This window comes from Nyctibius grandis, chromosome 21 (assembly GCF_013368605.1).
Source record: "Nyctibius grandis isolate bNycGra1 chromosome 21, bNycGra1.pri, whole genome shotgun sequence".
NCBI classification, from domain to species: Eukaryota; Metazoa; Chordata; class Aves; order Nyctibiiformes; family Nyctibiidae; genus Nyctibius; species Nyctibius grandis.
This window is the reverse complement of record NC_090678.1, coordinates 5,465,340-5,485,675: the sequence shown is the minus strand read 5'-3', so window position 1 is coordinate 5,485,675 and position 20,336 is coordinate 5,465,340. Positions and strand designations below refer to the sequence as shown.

Here is a 20,336-nt window from a genome sequence, read left to right as displayed (position 1 = left end):
AATTCTCCAGTTCACACAAGCCTTAAACTTTACATATAAGCTTTACATTTTAGAGTCCTTAACCTGATCTATACCATTATCCATAGCCAGGACTTGTGTTCTAGACCTGCCTTTTGAATACTGCTTTGACCCTTGTTTTTCTGAATCAGATCCCTTAGTTGGCTGAATTACATTTAAGTCAATAGAACCATATGCACTTTGTCCTCACCTCCTATTTTTTATCCCTTTTTCTAGTTGCTTGTATTATGCTGAAAGACTGAAAATCAGCTCTAATTCTACAGAAGCAGGCAGTTAAGTACAAGATATGAGAATTTTACAGGCAAAATCTCCTACAGAGTATAAATCTAACAATGTCACCTGTGAGAGGGGCTTTGTATTAGCTGGGCAGGGCTGTATTTCTCGGAAGGGGAAACCTAAACAAGTAGCAATGTCATGTTTCAATCTGAACTCAGAGCAGCACACAGCAGGCAAACAGAACAGTCTTAAAGAAGGGACACAGTAAAGGTCAGCAGCATTAAACAAGAAGAATGTTTTTTGTTTGGTTGGTTTTGGGTTTTTTTGTTTGCTTGTTGTTTAAACCAGCTCAAACTATTGCCTTTGCTTCAGGAAGAATTATCAAAAAGATACTAATGAATGACTATCTACTAATCTATCCCAGAATGTGCCATCATTTGTTTTTCAACATAACTGGTATATTTAAATTTAATAAGTATTTTTGTTTTAAAATACATTCAAGATATAGACAAATAGAACAATAATTAAGATGAAGGAAAGAAAACCATAAGATAAGCTGTATATTTGTGTGTACACATACTTTGCATGCAAATGAAATACATTTTCTTCTTACCTTTAAGCTTGGGTTTTTTTGCATAACAAGGAGGCTATCACTCTTGCATTCAAGCTATTTCAGGGAAATCTATTCAGAGACACTCAGGATGACAACCAATGAGACTGAAGTGTCACTTACTGTACTGCCCTTAACATGATATAACTGTCAGGACTTGGAATTAAAAGTCCTTCAAGTAATTTTGATCAGCCTAAAGGGACACCCCAACGCTGAAAGCTCTTACTCAAGTTTCAAACTAAGCTTCTGTTGCACTTAAAAACAACCAGAGACTCTAGTTCTCATCCCTTCCGCATTTCCCAGTTACAAACAACAGGAGGGCCAGGAAAACCAAGAACATTCGATACAATTCCTTCTGTTCCCTGGGAATCTGTGACCGGGGTATCTAATTACTTTGTGTTAGGCATATGACGCAGATTTAAGCCCTCCTACCCAAAGATCCTGTTCATAAATCACTGGGAAATACTGAATTCCCACTCGCATATGAAGTAGGCATTAATAACATTAGAAGGATCCTAATTTTGCCAGTAGCTGTTAATTCCAGACAACTAATGCTTCTCCCTCACTTAAAAACTCTTTTATAGAATGGAAACCCACTGTACAGACCAAAACTAGAGAGACGCCCTCTCTAGTTACCTTAAATTTTAACATTTGCATTTCAGTGTATTACCTATTAAATTCCAAACCATGCTTCATCATCTTATAAGCCAAGGAACAGACACAAGGTTGCTGCATATCTCTATGAATTTCACACATGTTGTTTTGAATGTAAGGAACCCAATCCCTCTTCCTGGAAGCAGGCAAGAGAACTTGCCCTCAAAAGCATGCAACTTCAAACTGAGTTCCCACAGAGCTCTCTCAGGAGCGAGGACAGTACAGAAGGCAAGTGGAATTCGGAGGAGGAGGAATATTCTGACATTATTGTTTGACACGGAGCAAACCTTTTAACTGGGGGTCATCTGGGCCAGCCAGTTCTCATTACAAGAGGGATGAAAAGCCTCTGCTTTGCCTCAGAAATCGACACAACTCTGGAGAACATTATCTAAAAACATGAGCTTAAGCCTGAACCTTACTAAAATATTTAAGTTTTGTATTCTACTTAAGGTAAAAGCACTCAGTTCACCACTTTGTCTAAGGCTTGCCCATGTAACTTTTTGGCTTTGAGAAATAACCTGAACTTGATTAATTCTGTAGTGCTACAGGGAAGGAAAAGCAAGAAGAAAACCTTTTGAATGTTGCAGATTGCATCATGGAGCATATGCAACTTACAGATGTTCTTTCTGACTCAATTTTCTTTCTATGCTCATATGCAACATTCTTATTTCTTATCCAATGGAATCATAAGGGCGTTTCCTCATGTATGTAATCATATTTATAGCATGAGATATCAAAGCGTTCACTGAGATATTTTCAAAGATTTCTTCCAAAAAGTAACAGAGAACTTCAACTGCTTCAATGAACTGAAGCAGAATATAAAGTTTGTGGTCACAGTTCCCATCTATAGAGTTCTTTGACAAAAATTTCTACCAAACATGTCTTCATAGCATGTAGAAAAAGTCATCCATGGCAATTCTGAAGCTGAATTACCTGAAACTGAGTTACGGAAGCAAACTACACACTGTACGGCGCATCTTAGTGAGCTGTGGAAAGATGAAATTTCCACCTTTTACTGTATTAAACTACAGCTGTTAAGTCTTTTTCCACATTCTCAAATACAACATGGGAAAGGATTGAAGTGTTCAATGTCACCTGAACATCTGCAGGTATTTGGATAAGGAGCAAGATATTAATTCTGAACCACAAAATCAGACATTAGCAAGGGGCACTACTGTGCTTTCCCACGTAATAACTGCAAGTAACAACAAAGTGAAGAGCAGATGGGAGAGAAAACAGGTGACAATGTCAATGACAAGAAGAAAGGGACCAAGAATGGATGAAATGTCTTGGGGAAAGTGAAAAAGAAAACAGACAGGTCACATGAATAGCATACACAGGATATGCAAACACATAAACTGGAAAAGTAATTTGGGGTTTAACGGTACTCTGGCTGAGCTATTTCGAAGAATGTGTTCAATGACTGAGGATCCAGTTAGACAAAAGCCCTGTTAACTACCAGTGAGCAGAAGCTACCTCTTTCCTGCTTTAACAGATCCAATGAGCTTACTACAGTTTATTAATATTCTTACATATAGATCACTAAAACAAAGTGTCATTTTCAAGACTGAGAGATTATAAGTAGCAACATCTGAATACAGAAATGCAGTTTTTGAATGGCACTTTTTCTTACCTTTCAAACGCTGGCCAGGAAGTCTCTTCACTGAGTTCAGAACCATCACTGCTACCTTGAAAAAGATAAGAACGCATGATAGTTTATTTAGTCATCTACAACTCAACTATTTCAATTATGTCTGTTTCTCCTCAGAACAGTTAAGGTTAAACATGTCAAAAATACTTGACTAAAATACTACGATGAAAATACTTTGTGATTTGCTTCAGGAATTTCACATAAACTGAGGCAGAGGTTTGAAGGGACTGGGTCTAGGGGAGCGCTAATAAATGGGAAAGGCTTTTCAAAATTTAAAGAACATCCTAGATGCGGATTTGTCTGATTAACACAAGCAGCATTTAAAAAGAAAGGTCAGTTATTTAAATAATTCCTTACGAAATCATATATGGCCATGACAGAGAGGCGCAACTTCACAATAGTACAAACTCACTGCTAAATCTCCAACACGTTAGAAGGCTTTGCTGATTTGAGAAGCCTTAAACTACTTTTTAAAGCTATCTCCCACTTATTATACAAGATCACAATAGTCTGTCTTTTCTTCTGTGCTTCACAAAGTAATCCAATATTTCTGCAAGTATTGTATTTTAAACACTAAAAGCAGAGGAAAAACACAAAATCCAAGTATCTGATGCATCGACTCATGGCAGGTCCACAACTAACTTCACAATTATAGTAAATCCTATCAGCCTGAAAATTAGTATTTAAATACAGACACAAGGTAGTGTTACCTGTAATGTTCTTAAAAACCAGTAAATACACATCAATATATAAACACTGTTAACAGAACTCAGTAATTACAGTTACCAACTGTACTACAATGCTCAAGCTGCTGTCTTGCTAGCTCTTCACCTTTCAGACCAGACCAGCTTCCCATACCAGCTACCATCCCTGCCCTCCACTTCAAGTCAACGTGTTCTTGGGCTCCAGACAATCCCACCTCCTCAGTTTCAGCCTAATTCAATGTCTGTCACTGCTAAAAGTCCACCTTTTGGCACACTAACTCGACAACTTGTTTGCTCTGCCTCCTGTATATCTATATATAAAAAGAAGAACTGATTTACAGTGGTTTTCAGACAAACTAAAAAATAAAATAAAATAAAAAAATCTGAATCAGTGCACCTTACTTAAGGGTTCCACAGAGAAACGAAGGCTGAAAATGGGAAAAAGTTCCCTGTAATTTTACACAGAAAATCAGCAGGGAACAGTGGTGCCCTGAAGAATAAAGATAATCCGTACAAAGGTTAAGGCTGGATATCCCCTGAGTACACACAGAGTAAAGAAGGAGGCAATAAAAATTTACACACAGCAGGGGTAATTCCAGCCAAGAGCCATGAAAATCTCAGCATGGACTGAAGTTCTCTCCATGCAAAATCCAAGAGAAAATACATGCCTTTATCTGCCAGCCAATTCAACTTAGATGCCTCTTTTCCAAACATTAGCTCAACATCCTCATATTAACATGATCTCTAAGGGATACTAGATAATTTGGCTCAGCTTATCCTGAACTTTTCCTAAAGGAAGGTCCTAACCTGGTTCACACTAACACTATTGTAAAAGGGACTTGTATAGTGGAAGAAGCAGAGCAATAAAAGCGATGTTCCAGTGGAGCTACTGGCTCCTAAGCTAGGCATAAAGGTCTGCAAGAAGGGAAGTACAACACTCAACAGGTGACTAATCATTTTCTAGAAGTGTCTAAGTTTTCAGTACTTACATTCTCAGATCATTGATCCTTAAGGATTCAACTGCTTAAAAGGTTACAGCAGCAGGTAGCTTGTCCATAAAAGAAAAGTACAGTTACTTATACTTCTGTGACTTATACTTCCTCTGTAGCTGCGAGGACAATTTATTAAAGAGCCACAGTTACTACAGTTGAGTAAGTGTTCTTACTTCAAGTGACTGTCTGCACAAATTTAATCTATCAGCAGTCATCCTGGTGCCACAAGGCAGGTGAGTAAGAAGGGACTATAAAAATAATCGGAAGTTCTGTTCAGCACAGCTTACATCTGACTTGCACCGTGGAAAAGTAAGAGAATGTGTGGCCTGAACTCCACATTGTTCTATGCACTTTTATACAGGAATACCACCAGACAGATCATGAAACATCCCAGGCAAAACTGGAGTAACCAGTTGGTGTAACCTATGCAGATGGAGCCTGCTGTTACGGCAGAAGTCTGCAAAATCCCCAAACAAAGCTTATAGTTTCCTGGAAGAAACAACTGTCACTTAATATTTTCAGCAAATTCTACATCCATATTACAGTGAAAAGCTCAATGATTTATTTCATCCAAACAAAACCACAGCTGCACTCTCTGTAACGCAATATGGAAAAGTCTCTTCAAACAAAGTAGTAATGTGGTTTGGGGGTCAAGAGAGAATCAGATGTAACAGAATTCAGAGACAACTTTAAGCAGGTATTTTGCGTAAAGCCTCCCAGCTGACTGTCTTTGAGGAAGACTGTTTTTATAGTAGAATATATTACAATAAGATCTTAAAAGTTCTGTAAACCTTTCAGCAAGTGGAATGACAATTAGGAAGGTAGATTTCAAGTATGATGTTTTCTCAGCAGGATGATTTCAGCATCCTGGACTGTTGCGAGGACAAGAGTAAATTTCTTGAGCCATCTTAACACCAAGGAGCACAAAGAAGAGAACGGCACGAATAGGAAGTGAGCAACTGACACTACTGTCAGGTGCACTTGCATCAAACTAAGGCACAGACTGCGTTATTCTAAGTAAATGTAATAGTCCAGAATGGCACATCCTGGAATGTTTCTAAGGCGGCCTGATCCAGACCTGTCCAAACAGAGAACCTCTCCTATTTGTTAAGTTAGCTTACTTCTGAATTCTGTAATCATTCTGGCTGGAAGGGACCTTGGGAGGTCATCTGGTCCAACACCCTACTTGAAACAAACCTAACTTGGTGATCAGATTGCTGAGGGCCTCATCGAGTCACGTTCTTCAAGGATGCAGTGTCTACAATCTCTCTCAGCAACCTGTTACTGTCTTTCACAATCTGCACGTGAAAAAAATTTTCCTTGTTGATACTTGGAGCAGTAAGTTCTGCAAAATGGTGCAGTAATTCCTGTTTCCCTCATCATCCAGCCAACACTGAAGTTATTAGGGACAACTAAAGTCTTATTTATTTCCTTATTACTGCATAGATTTAGCTTTATATTAACAAGAAGTGCAACTTCAATACGACTAGAGCTCTACTTGATTGAGGCCCACGTGAGAGAAACGCACATAATTAGAACCCACTAACAATACTGTATTATGAAGTATTTTTTTATATTTAAAATGTGTTGATACATTAAAATGTTATCTGAAATGACATTTTGATGGCAACTATATTAGCTTTGCTAAGAAAGTTATATTTCAAACACTGCACTAAGTACTCTACAGAAAGATTTAAAAGCTAGTGCTTTTTAAAAATGCAAAACAATCGAGAGCAGAAGAGCTGAAATGTCACCTTTCAGAAAGTGGTAATCCTTGTTACAGTATCAGTACAGTTACACAAGTTAAATGAATTTGGGGGATTCGTAAACAAAAAGTTTCACTTAAAAAGTTTAATCTCCACTGAAATTGCCAACTACACTTTTAAAAGCAATGTTAATTTAGAAAAAAGTGGGCCAAACATCACAGCTATTGATTTAACACTTATTAGATGCTTATACAGGTTTTAAAAAAATGTAATAAAAACCTGGAAAAGGCTGAATTTTAGCATTTGACTAGCCCTCTTTAACACCTACATAGAACATCTCTCACAGGATTTTTTTAGATTCTAAAAAACTAGAAGATTTTTTGCACAATAAAAGTTCTGATGCTAAAAACACCCGTTTCCCAAAAAGCAAAATAATATACATTACATCCCTCCCTCCAAAACAAAACAGAGGTGAAAGGAACTGTTTTTAACTGACTAAAAGCTAGATGCCTAGCCAAACTCTGTTTAAACATTAAGGGCACTATTTGACTATCACCTCAACTGGAAATATTTCATCCATTCAGTACTTTAAAAATATATCACCTTCTTAAATTCTTCTCAAGTATGTACTCAATATTTGAGTTTTTCCACAACCTCAAGCAGGTCTTCAGGTTAAACTTAATAACAAATCCTAGGTAGTATAAATCCTTTCTATTAAGTAATGCTCTACACAAGTTTTGGTTTTATGTAAGAAGCCACTTGACACAAACCACTATCTTCCCAGTTTTCTCTATTGCTAATAAAATTAAAAATTTCTTGTACAGGATTAAAAAAAAAAAATCAGAGTTGTGTTTATCTTTACTACACAACAGGAAGGCTTTTTCCTATCTTAGGAATAACAGCAATTGTTTTTTTCACTAACTGTGCTGATAATTATCTGCGAAGTGTCAGGATTGTTTGCACAGAGCTCTAGTACTGCGGCTGAACACGGAGGTGAATTTTCTGATCTCATATGTAGATGTGCATATTCATGTATCTACGCTACAGCCACACACCCAGCGTGAGGCGAGGTTCCTCGTTAGATGATAAGGAATGCCTATACTATTGCATACCTAATTCCCCGCATCCACCCATTGCTGAAAGTCTGGGGATATTGAATGTTTAACACAGGCTTCCTGTATCCAGAAGTTAGCCCCCAAGTTAAACAGGTGTTAATATAAACAAACCAACCCCAAAGAGTTTAAAAAGTATCCAGGCTAAAAATTCTTTCCCCTTCTCGAATCTGCAACCGACCCTCTCTTGGCTCCAGTTACACAGTGTTTCCAGAGATCTAGTTGCTATAGCTGGTGACTGACCTGACCCAGCTTGAAATTCTAATGTGAAAACAGAAAAAGAATTGGTCTGGAGACCTAAACATCAACTACTGTAGCACAGTTCAGCCCAGCTAACATCATGGAGATGGGCTTCATGCCCTCAAAGTTATGTTCTGCCTTCTTGAGTCTATGGACATAATGACAAACCTCATGTGTATTGAACTTGTTCATTACCATTTAACTCCTGTACAATAAAGTTTAAATAGCTCAGCTTTGGCTTGCTAGTTAACCAAGTAAGAATGGTGTCAAGACTGGCAAACAACTCGAGCAATATGCCATCAGAGAATCAACACAAACACCTAATACCATCACTGATAATGAATTTCATCATGAAAAGCTAACAAAGGCAAATAACCAAAAAGATAAAAATGGGGCAGAAACAGGGGTTTTGTACAGCTGCATTAATCACAAAAAAACCCCAGCGCATCTGCCCTGGACCAAACAATACTAATAAGGATTGGGGAAGAAATGCGGTACTAAGACTCCTGTATATCACTCTCCTCCTCTCAAATCCAGGCATCCACCTGTGCACTTTTAACCTTAAATATTATACAGCTCTCCTATTTACCCTATCACTAAAGTAATAGTCCACAATAGCAAAATGGGGTATCCACATTTAGGGCAAGAGACACCTATATACTCATTTAAATGGAATATTAAAAAAAAAAACCAACAAGAAACCACCATATTTCTTCTGCCTGAAACCCCACCCAAACTTTGATCTTCTGACGCAGACTGCTGATGACTCGAAGTCCTAAACACCTGAACAGTATACTACAGGGCAAGGAATCAAACAAACATTGCCTGTGTAGAGTTCTTCCCTCCTGTGTAGGCTGCCAAAAACCTGAAAGTAAATGCATACACTGTATACCCACACCTATACTTCATTTATTTAAAGAGAAATATAATCCCTTGTAGAATTCAAGTACCTCAAGATGGTGACTTAATAGAGGAATTCATTAAAATGCTCATATTCTTGTATGCATTTTATGCCAGTTTAGGTTTGAAAATGTACTGTTCTTACAAAGGAATGTTCTTACATTAATTCACACTAATTTAAAACACCTTCCTTTGATTCTGCAGCATTAATTTCTCTGATTGCATTAGAATAAAGGCTCAAGCTATTCTCAAGTGATTGGGACACACAAATGAAGGCAAATGTTCAAGAGCCTTAGTTTTTCCAGAGCTTTCACCCATATCATTGTAGATTAGGATGGAAAAAAAGAAACAGTTTGAGAAAGAAGACACTCCAAAGTTAAAACAGAATTTGCATCCAACACTGCTCCAAACACAATCCATAAATGTGTTCTCTTTGAATTTTTAAACACCTAAAATTACGTTCTCGATTTCAGCCAAGTATTTCTGTGTTCAAACCTTTACACCTATTCTTAAGCGGTATACATGTGAGACTGCACCCTTAAAAAAAACCCTCCTAAGCAAAATTACTTTGCATCCCATACGTTAGGTGCTGTAAGAGGAGAAAAGCCACACAGAAGCAATATATGAAAAGATGGGTCTATTTTACACTGTCCCTTTACTTCTACAGAATTATTTGGACAATTAGCCATTGTAAACAAATCCAGCTTCAGAAAAGAAATTCAATAACGCAGCTGAGCCAAAATGTAAGAAACACTAGAAATCCAAAACTGTTGAGAACATTAATGAAACAAGCTGAACATCGCTGCAAAGATACTTAAGAATACACCTAAGCAAGGAAAGAATACTTAAAAAGTGTAAGAAAAAATCAGGGAGTATTGGAAAACCATGTATTCTTTAAAAAAATCTTACAAATAAAAGGAAGTTGCATGCTATTTCCGAGTGGAACCACGATCTAGTAAAAGCATCTTAATTTATCCTACTTTTAGGTGAGGAGGTGACAGCAGGCAAATACCTGCAGGAGAACAGCTGGTAAGAGTGTGCAGGTGGTTCCTTCAACCCAGCCAAGAGCAATCCTTACACCTCAGAAGGCCAAACTCACCCTTTTGAGAGTGCATACAGTGACCTCATCAAGATGCAGAACACAACCACCTTGTAGCTTTAAGACTTACTGATAGAAAGTGGTGGGGGTTCTCAATGAACTTTCACCACAAAGTAAAAGCATCTGTCCCAATTTACTAAAAGCAGATATTCTGGATTGTCTGCACAAACCAGACATTTTTAGCAGTATTCATCTGTCCATATTTTCATGGGTTATCTGTCAATAGTCGCTTTGCAGTCAACAGAAATGAAGTGGGGTTTTAAGGACACCAGTCACAGAACCTCTTTTTAGCCACCCACCTAAGATGAATCATATCCTTGAAGATCTTAATTCTCTATGTGATTATAAAGAGCTCCAAATGACTAGCTCAAATGCAGCTAAGTTATGAACGTCTAAAACTTAGAAGAGACTATTTCCTCTTGTTACATCCCTGAATTTAAGAGAATATTTCCCATCTGATATTGTATATATGACTGGTCAAGTGTTTCTTCCTTCTAATCAGGATAGTCTTGGCACTGCTGGAAAAAGATTTCTCAACGTTTGTTCAGATAACAAGCACCTATGTTATAAAGTAAAATGGCAACAGAACCAGATGTACATCTCCCTCATTCATTGCAAAGAAAAATACCCACTTAGCGTATCCTTCATATCTGTAAGATTAACTACATTGATGTAAAAATTTTGGTGTGCTATGCACCATTCCCAGAATGGATCATCAGTCTTTCCCAGCACAACCCAGTCCAAATTGTCCATCATCACTTGAATGCGTGTTTTCAGTTTAGAGACACGCACTCCTGGATTAACCACTCAGTTTTAGTATGCTTATATGCACAACAGAATTTCATCCAGCCATGAATCTCAAACCTAGTGATGCTGTAACTGATCTCCATCAGATTGAAAGCTTCTATCACAGGGATAACTGAAAAAATCCAAGTGGAAGAGTCCTGATGTATCTTAAGTTGGTGTGCTCACCAGTGGAAAAAGAAACAGTACTCTGATGAATCTTCATAACATCCCTATAAATTGCTTTACTGAATTGTAAATGGACTACAGTAATCTGCTAACAGAAAAGGCAACTCAGACACAAGGCCTGATAAAAAAATGCACGAACTCACATGCTCTAACCATTTAGATAAAGCATCGTAACGGTACAGTGCTGCATACAAATATCCTATAGACACTGTTGTTACATTGCTGGGTTTTTTGATATTTGGTGTAGAGGCAGATCATATCAGATCCTCCAATATGAAAGGACTGGAAAGGTCTGAACAGCTCCAAGCCCTCAAAACACAAGAGTGATTTAAAGCAGTATTACAGTCATCGTTAAGGTCACTTTCAAGCTGCTGACATATCAGAAATAGTGCCCATGTTTTGAAGAGGGATCATTTATCCAAAAAGTTAAGTCCTATATAGGCTTATATCTAAGAAAAGGTAGTCCTGTTTCCAGAGCAACAGGTTTAAATCCACGTTTATGGGCAAGGTGAGGAATAACACTCTTTTCAGTACACACATTCAGAAGAAGTTTTCTTGACCGTCTTTTGAAGTTGTGTTGTAGAATACTGTAAACCTCCTCTCTGCTGCAGTGTCTGTACTGTTTCCAAGTACTGAGTAAACAGACTACTTCAAACATGATGGAGGAACTTAGCAGCTTCAATCAACTTCCTTAAATCCTGCTGAAGCAGCAGTACAGAATGCCAGACAAGCTACATTTCCAAGAACTCTTCAGTAATAGATACTGCAAGCCTCTAGAACTTACTTCCTCCATACATATTTCTAGCACCTCTACTAATCTTTTGTGCCATTGAAATTTTCCTAAGCAAGAAGTGGCAAAAATAACACTGATGCTAGACTGTCAAAAGAGTGATAAAACTAAAGTATCTGAGTATGAAGAGGCTGCGGGTGGAAGAGAATGGGAGAGGGGAAGTTCTAACCACACATGCTGATCTTACACAAAATGCACATGGCTGCTGTTTTACAAGTGATTTATAAAAGTCTTCTAAAGTGGCAATTTTGTTCCAACTTGTAAGGGTGACTCCATCAAGTCCATAAGGTCATGCCTGAGCTAAGCAAGAGAACAGAGTTGAAAAATTCAGAGACGAGACAAAGTAGGAAAACCCTGTATTCTCCAAAAGGTCTAGATGGTGACTGGTTCTTAATTGTGCCTCATGAAAAACTGCTTGTCAGGTCTGGCAAACCTTCCCTGCTAGGCTCTAATGGAGGTAAATAAATAATTTACCCCAGAAAAAAAAGAGTTAACTGCTGAGAAGCTTCTTAGATATTCAGACAGAAAACATCAGTTAAAAACTGCACTGAGAAAAGGGCAATGCTACATCTCAAAGGTGACAAAAATCTGGGTTTTTTCCTCTAAATCCAGCTGAGAGGACTGCACTTAGATGGTAGTAGATGCATGAGGAGCTTTAATCTCCTGTACTGTGCAATCCCCGAGAATGCAAGCTGCTGACGAGAAGTACCATTCCTGCTGGATGAAACTGAAACGGCCAGAGCAGAGAACCTTTAGAAAACAGATAGGCAATGCACATTTAATAGTGGAAGCTGCCTGGTGTGAAAAGATTCAAACTGCTTTGGTCTAAGCTAGTTCCACAGATATACTTATTAATGTAATCATGAAAAATATACTTAATGTTTGCTCAGAATATATCCTTCTCCCCCAAAAAATAAATGAACAGCTCCTGAAAACAGCATAATTTGAAACTGTGTGACCTTGATTCTCTCCACGAAGGCTAAAAAGCATGACTGTTTTAAAATTAAGTTATCCAAAGAAATGTATAACACTACAAAAATCTTGTATTGCCATAAATGCACAAAAACTGAACAGCATCGAACTCTATCAAGCTAACAAACTTGAGAAAAAGGACTGTGATAGAGGTTCCATTTCTCAAGCCTGGCTGCAGTTAGGTGGATCCAAGAGGCATCGCCCTGCCCTCCCTCCACTTTAAGGATCTGTGTGTAACAGGAAAAAAGAGCGACTGCCATCACATAAGAAACTCAGGAAGCAAAAGTTCTCAAAAGAATACCCTAAATATTTGAAGATAAATCACTTACCAAAATGAAGTAGATTCTGACATTTTTAAGTATCTGAGAGTCAGATTGGTATCTACTACTGACAAAAGTCAGGAGTATTTAGAAATTATGCTCTTAAAGACTGCTAGCAATTTACAGTTCTCACTGTCAATTTGATATGGAGTTTTAAATACAAATCATACCACAAGAGATTTTTAATTTAGATTGATTGGGGGGGAGGGCCAAGACAATAGGAAATGGTGCCCTGAGCTTCCTTCCACCCCCATCAAGGAAGAAGAGGAGTAACAGCAGTTGTATCATTAAAGGAGATATTTTAAAAAAAAAAAAAAAAAAAAAAAGCTTTATTATAATTTGTCAGCATGCAGTTCATGCTGTATAAATTGTGCTGTCCTTCTCCACCTACATTTCTCAAGTTTGCCCTGAAACAGAGTTTTTATTTTAGAATAGTACCACTTCTTGTACAATTGCCAATTAATCATGCTAAAATCTTTATTAAAAGACCATGTACTGCACAGGTATGTTTACTGTTCCTACCTATTGAAATTCCACTAGAAAGGGTGGAGCTTTCTGCCTGCCCTCGGGATGGGACATGAGGCTCCATGACGCTGTCATCCAGCAGGTGCCTTGGTCCTGCGTTGGGGAACGTTGCGCTTTTAAATTCAGCCGTATTCATTTTGTGTATGAAACTAAAAATGAACAAGGATAAAAATTGTTACAACATTATCTTTGACACCTTTCAAAAGGTGTTGCTTCAACACCCTGAAGGACTGCATGCAGTGTGTTCCGAATACCAAACTAAATCATGGCTCAAGTCACAAGCAATTGGGCACAAACTATATTATCTATAGGAATTGCTAGTCTTAAAACTGCACAGCACTCTTGGAGCAAAGAGAAAGTCATGAATACTTTAAAAATGACTTTCAATATCCTAAGGTATTTTTGTCTTATTTTCACACTTACACAATTGAACTTTAGAATTGCATTCTACCTCATTAAACTTACACAATATAAGTTGAGATGAATTACTGAATAGCTACAATCTTGCATTTTGACAAGATGACAAGGGAATTGATGATATAATGATCAAGATATTAATTAGAAGCACACCTACATAGAAAAAAAAAACTGAAGCTATTACTATACAAAGTTGTATGAAAGTCTACAAAGGAGCTCTCACTATAAAAATACCCATAAAGCAATAATTTCAGTTTGAATTTAAAGAATTACACTGGCATTGAGTTGCTATAGTATGACTTGCTACGGTAGTTTTGTCCTTCAGAAAGAGCCTATTTTGGCTAACTCATTGGCTTATCATCGTATGAGCTGCACAGTCTTCCTATTTTGACTAATTCTCTTTGATTGGGACACTACCATTACAGTTCTGAGCTTGCTCTCCTGCCACAAATTGATCTCTAAGTGAAGCATTGTGTACAAATCATGCTACTTTTTAAAAGCAAAGCTTTTGTATTGAAAGATGATACATGACAAAGCTTAGGATTTTCAGGTTAAATAAAATGCTGACTTGTATCCCAGGCTGTGACATTTCCTATGTCCATGCGATATCAGGTTCCTAGGCGAAGGGGGTGTTGGTGGTAGCAAGGCTCCTTCAGCTGCAACACTTTTCCGTCCACTTTGTGGAGATGCTCCGACTTCAGAGCCTGGAAACAAAAAAGACATTACTCCCAAGTAGCTTCAGAATTACTGTCAGGGTTACTTCTCAAAAAATTGTGGAAGAGTTGCACAAAACTTCCTAAACTCAATTTGTAAGAGACAGTAATAAAACTCATTGATATACTCCTACTGATAATTTAAAAAACTGTACTGTAGTTTTTTTGCACAGGATTAAAAATAAACACATTTATTTCAAATAGACCATCTAGTTACAAGTATTTTCTAAGTCCTAAAGGTTGCTGCATTAGCTACTTTGGCATTAAACAGGTCTCACTGATTTGACGTTTTGAAACTCCTGCCTTCAACCACTTTTGGCATTGATCAAAAATAATGTACATTTTTGGAAGCATATTATATTATACCATGGAAAGTTTAGATGAAGGCCCTTCTGTATAGGCACAACAAAGAATGAATATTTAATGGCTCCTCACCCCAAATGACACTAAGAAGTTAGTGCCACAATACATACAAGAACCTAAAAAACTGACTCAATTCCTTGAAAGAATTTCTTTACAGATCACCTTAGACTTTTTATTACAAATATACTGTGTTTATACTTCACACTTCTTTATTAGCCTCAGGCAAATATTTTCCACGTTCGCAACTCAAAAATAATGCATTTGACAACCTCAAGTCTTCTCACATTTATTAAGCATTTACCTACTAAATCTTCTCTGGAAGCAGCAGAGTGGGGGGTGCTGGTCCCTGGTTCTATCTTTAATGAAAGTCTGCATTAAAGAAGCATTAAAAATTACTTTATCAGGAAACAGAAGCATATAAAATTAAGTTTTTGAAAAATTATTTTTTTAAATTTACAACTGAAAGCTGCCTGTTCCTATAATTGCAAGAAACACTATAAGTTAATACAAAGAGTGCATAGTTATCTTTAGCACACACTATTTCCAAATATTCTTTTTTTTACATTTTTGGGTGGATAAAACTACCACTGCAGCAGGGCCCAAGGTTCACAAAATGACATGCTAGGGCATGATGTAGTAAATGAGTCTATTGCTTCGGTTCATATAGACCAGGACAGGTTTGCAATACCATGCTCAAGGAGGACCAGACTCAACAGCAAAACCTTGGCTACAGCACAGCCCTGCAACCTCTTCTGCATCAGGGAGCCTGGCACAGCTGGCCACAAGTGGCCAACAGCCACCACTTGCCATCCTCACCCTCTGTGACAGCAAACACTCCATGTGAGCTGTCAACAAGCTGTGGCAAAGTCACACAGTGAAAGGCACGAGGCCATTGCTCTGCATTGGCATCACCCTCTAAGGAGAACGTAGCCACACATAAGCCAGGACCTACACGGCCCTGGCACTGCTAGCACTCACATGAAACTCAGTGATGATACTACTACTCTAGTGTAAAAACTGGGAAGAACAAAGAGTATACCAACTGCCCCCCACCTTGGCTAAAATATTTATACTTACTACACTTCACATTTTACATTTTTCTGTAAAGTGCACTAGCATGCCCAGCCAAGCCTTTTGTCTTTACTGCTCTAAAAGCCAAAATACTTCTTTTGCATTTTGGAAAGTACACTATCAACTTGACTCCATCCATAATTCAAGGTTTTTCTATAACAGGCACTTTTAAATGCCATTTTCAACAGTATGACAAAGAGGGCAGACTCCAGGAGCAGAGAACTCCAGTAAGATCAAACATATCTTGCCCACACGTGTTGCAGAAATAGAATCTCTGAAATTAGCAGAGTTAGAAAAGCATCTACTTAATTTTGGGGAGAAAGAGTTTGAAGTTTGACAGCTCCTATACCTCCCATCCCCAGATAGTTTAGCAATGATTCATTACAATTTTAAAATAAAATAAAATCCTTCAGGAAGAAAAAACCCCACACATTCAAGTCACAATGGCTGTTCTCTTAACTTCAGCCTTTTTGCAGACACCTTAGGAGATTAAAAAGTATATTACTCACTTATAGTAAGAATAATTCTTCAAAATACACTCCTCCCCCATAAAAAAATCAGTTGGAAGTGTATAAAACCCATAGTGTAAAAACAGACTTTCTGAATGGCAGCCCTGTTTCTGCATTACGTGCAATTGTCTCCATTCATTTCATTTCCCTGCTATCAAAACGTGGGTTGTACAGAGTGAAGAGACTGCACCTCCTTCAGCAATAGAATTCCCACTAGTAGTGAGTCCTGTCTAGTGAGGGCAGAGGAAGGTAGAGCATGGAATTCATTAAAATAATATGCCACTAAGAAGCAGACACTGCACTTAAAAGCTTGGGGTGGTGGTTTTTATTTTTCCTTCAAATGTTTGACCACAGAGCTTTACTCTGAGCAATAAGCACGCAACACTTACAAAATCAGGCTATAGAACATTGCAACAAAAGGCAGAGCTGGATGGTTGCATACAGACACGCAGAGAACAGGTTACAAATCTTAAAGGATTGTAGCAGGTGAAGGGAAGCCAAGTGTCTGCTGAGCCCTTGTTAACTGTTCTTTCACATCAACTGAAGGGTCCCCATTTGCTCCTTTTTAGTAAATCCAGGTTAGGGCTACTAAATGGTAAAGCATGTGTGTTCCTCTAGTGTGCATACTCCTTCCACAGTCCGAAAGTAGTTAGACAAGCAACCAATTCAACACAACTGAGGTGACAAACTTCCGGGGTGGGCAGGATGGGAATGGGTGGGGAACCTCCTCAAGCAGATCAGCCAGTGAACAAAAACTTTCTTCACATGCAACAGATTTGCTTTAGGTTTTTTCCTATCCTCAGGGCTTGTTCCCGTCACTTGCCAGGGATTTCCACCCCCCAGTTTTGCAGGACGCCAAATCACTTAATACAGCAATAATCTTTTAATTAAGGATGTAGAAACCTCTGTTTGGGGAGGTGTACTTGGGGGATGAATGGGCGGAGACATAGATGGACAATATCCTGCCTCTCAAAAATCAAGTGTTTACATTTTACTGACACTGTGTAACCTAATCAAAGAGAAAAATATAAAATGAAAGTGAAATATATATGAAAATGAAAGCCTTCAGTCACCCTCAGCAAGAACCTGGGACTGGACGCACAGATGACTGCTCATGAAAAATGACATAAGCTGTCTCCAGTCGTGGGATCCATCTTGTTGACTGAACAGTTACATGTGAGCCAAAAGTATGGAGACTTCATTAGCAAACACTCATAGAGGTCTGCAGATCAAATCACCAGATCAAACAGATGTGAAAGCTAGGGCTTGACGCAGTCACACATAGAGAAGGAAGGAGATATGCCATCCAGCATGCTGAAAATTGTCTTGAGCACAGGGCCCTGCTGCAGCCTCACCACTTGCAACTGGTGCATCTGAGATGCATAATCCCCTGATACAAGTTCAATCTTAAAAGTGACAGGCTTTGTGTTATAGAAGTTACTTTGTAATGAGTTACAGTCAGTTGTAGCATTGCATACTTACTTGTAATTGTCATCTTCTACAAACTTTTGTAGTTCTTCTATGTACTGAACCGAGTTTAGATATTTTTGGACATGAGGCAACAGAGGAATATCTGGAGAACAGATGACATTCATTATCACTGTACCATTAAATTGGTAAGCAAAGTTATTTTCCAGAAACTATTTAAACAGAATCAGATCTCTTGCCTTTTCATGGGAGATGGAAGTACAAACTACAGTCCCTACTGATGTTGACATTTTTGTCCTTCACAGCAATTCTCTTGCGTTGAGCTGACACTCTCCACCTCCATGAGGCCAGATACATATCCTCCTAGAGCTGCTCTGCTTATCAGAGCAGGTATCAGGGAAAAGTGAGAGAACGACCCTGGGCAAACTAAGTCCCAAACCTGGAGGGTTGTATCTCAGGACTCCTTCACAGCCCACATTCTCATTATATTGTGCTTTCAGTGGAGTCACAATCCTGTGCTAATTCACATTACACCATCACAAATGCAGCCTTATGACTTTACTAGAACTTGAAGAGGACTGTGAGGGAGACCACCTTTGAAGAAAAAAATACATTATCTGATCTATGAACAGAACTATAAATGTCCAAATGACAAGCTGAACGTATTTTATTATCTCCAGTAAAAGTATTACCCCAAAATACCCTACTATTTTTAGAATTCAGTCATAAAATTACAAAACACAAGGATACAAGTTTATAACATACTAGTTAAACTGCTGTTAAGTACCATGCATTCCACATTTTTCATCAGAAAATATGTACTGCAAAGATGTGTGTGATGTAAGAAAAAGGCAATCTTATTCTGTCTCCTCAAGCTGATGTTCTGTCATAGCCAACAATACCAGAATAAACTTAGACTTTTGGGCTGAGAGGGTGAGGAAGAGTGTTAATGACATTCAAATAGGTTAGGCCTTACTTACGTTGCATTACAGAAGACAAATATTAAAGATTTTAAGGTTGTTCTCTTTAATACAGCAATATTTACGTGCTAGCTTACCATATTCACATGACTGCTGTAAATCTGAGATAATTCGAAGAATGTTGTTCATTAAATTTGTTCTTTGCTCACTTTCCAGAATGCTCCCTGTTGATGGGTACGCAGAGTCAATATATGTCAAGTCTGACAGATAAATACCTGAATAAGATTAGAATGAAAAGTTCCTTTATTTATTGTCTCACATTTAGCAGAAAATCCTCACAAACAATATTTTGAAGAATTTTTCCTTTCACTGACTGACGTGCATGCAGGTTGACAACAGCATTGCCTCAGAATATTATTTTGGATTCACCTGAGAAATCATTTCAACAAGATCTCCTTCAGGCCTCAGAGTAAAACACTAATAATGTTTGGACTTGCAGGAAAGTAAGTCACCGTGCCACCTTTGTCTGGGATTGAATTAGCACTCTCCTCAATTACTTAATCCTTAGTTTTGTCAACCTTCTCAGCTGTGTTCGCAGATGCTGAGGGTACGAGTACAGCCAGGTTTCTGTGTGCAATCTTTCATTCTCATACAACAAATCACAATGGGAGGCAGAGAGGATCCTTTTCTCCTGCATCACACCAGGCATGTACTAGCTGACTTTGTCTTTAAAAGTGTCATTATTTCTAAATTTAAAAGTAATTACAAGGACATGCACAACTACTCATGAACCTAATCTTCTGCCATATCACCAATTAATTATTCCCTTGATAAATATGAAGCGTACCTGACACACGTTGCTAAAATACATGATCAAAATTACTAACGATTTTAGGAAGTCTACTACTTAATTCCTTCAATTCAGCAATTAAAAAAATAACAGAAGGAAAAATCATATTATCTATAACTCTTTAAGCTGAACAGAAACTCAAACTCGGCTTGCAGCAACATGGGAAAAGTTAATGAGGCAAAAAGAGCCCTCAGACTGAAATGCTGTCCGAGTCCCTCAGTTCATATTAATCACAACTCCAAAGATCCAACAGCCTTATAGATAAGACTCCAAGTCTTCTACCTGCTTCCTTCCCCACCACCACTCTAACCTTCCTACTCTTTCAATCCCTTGATCACGTAGAGAGGAAAATCCTCGTCCTTACATACTAATACTGTAGATAAACAGCTTATTTTTAATTCTAAATTCAACTCAATTTCTTGAATTTCACCCAAAGACTAATCATTTTTGTCTCAACTAAATGAAACATACCCTGACCAACTCTGCTATTAAAAGGAATTCTTGTCATCCCTTGCATCTTCCACAAGATATCCAAATTAAAAAGATATACATACTTAAATAATATTTTTAAGAAACTTTTTTCA

The 20,336-nt window shown here is 38.0% G+C and overlaps 1 protein-coding gene across 3 annotated transcripts in view; it reads right to left on the bottom strand.

The window, feature by feature from the left end:
* Positions 1 to 20,336, bottom strand: part of RALGPS2 (Ral GEF with PH domain and SH3 binding motif 2) — a 117,020-nt gene that overhangs the window by 14,507 nt on the left and 82,177 nt on the right. For all 3 annotated transcript variants that reach the window (XM_068416863.1, XM_068416861.1, XM_068416862.1), the window contains exons 9-14: positions 19,040 to 19,177; positions 18,037 to 18,127; positions 15,276 to 15,343; positions 14,467 to 14,602; positions 13,479 to 13,630; positions 3,132 to 3,186 (exon numbers count right to left, since the gene is read on the bottom strand). In XM_068416863.1, coding sequence (XP_068272964.1) covers positions 3,132 to 3,186; positions 13,479 to 13,630; positions 14,467 to 14,602; positions 15,276 to 15,343; positions 18,037 to 18,127; positions 19,040 to 19,177 — 640 coding nt within the window. The remainder of the gene's footprint in view (positions 1 to 3,131; positions 3,187 to 13,478; positions 13,631 to 14,466; positions 14,603 to 15,275; positions 15,344 to 18,036; positions 18,128 to 19,039; positions 19,178 to 20,336) is intronic.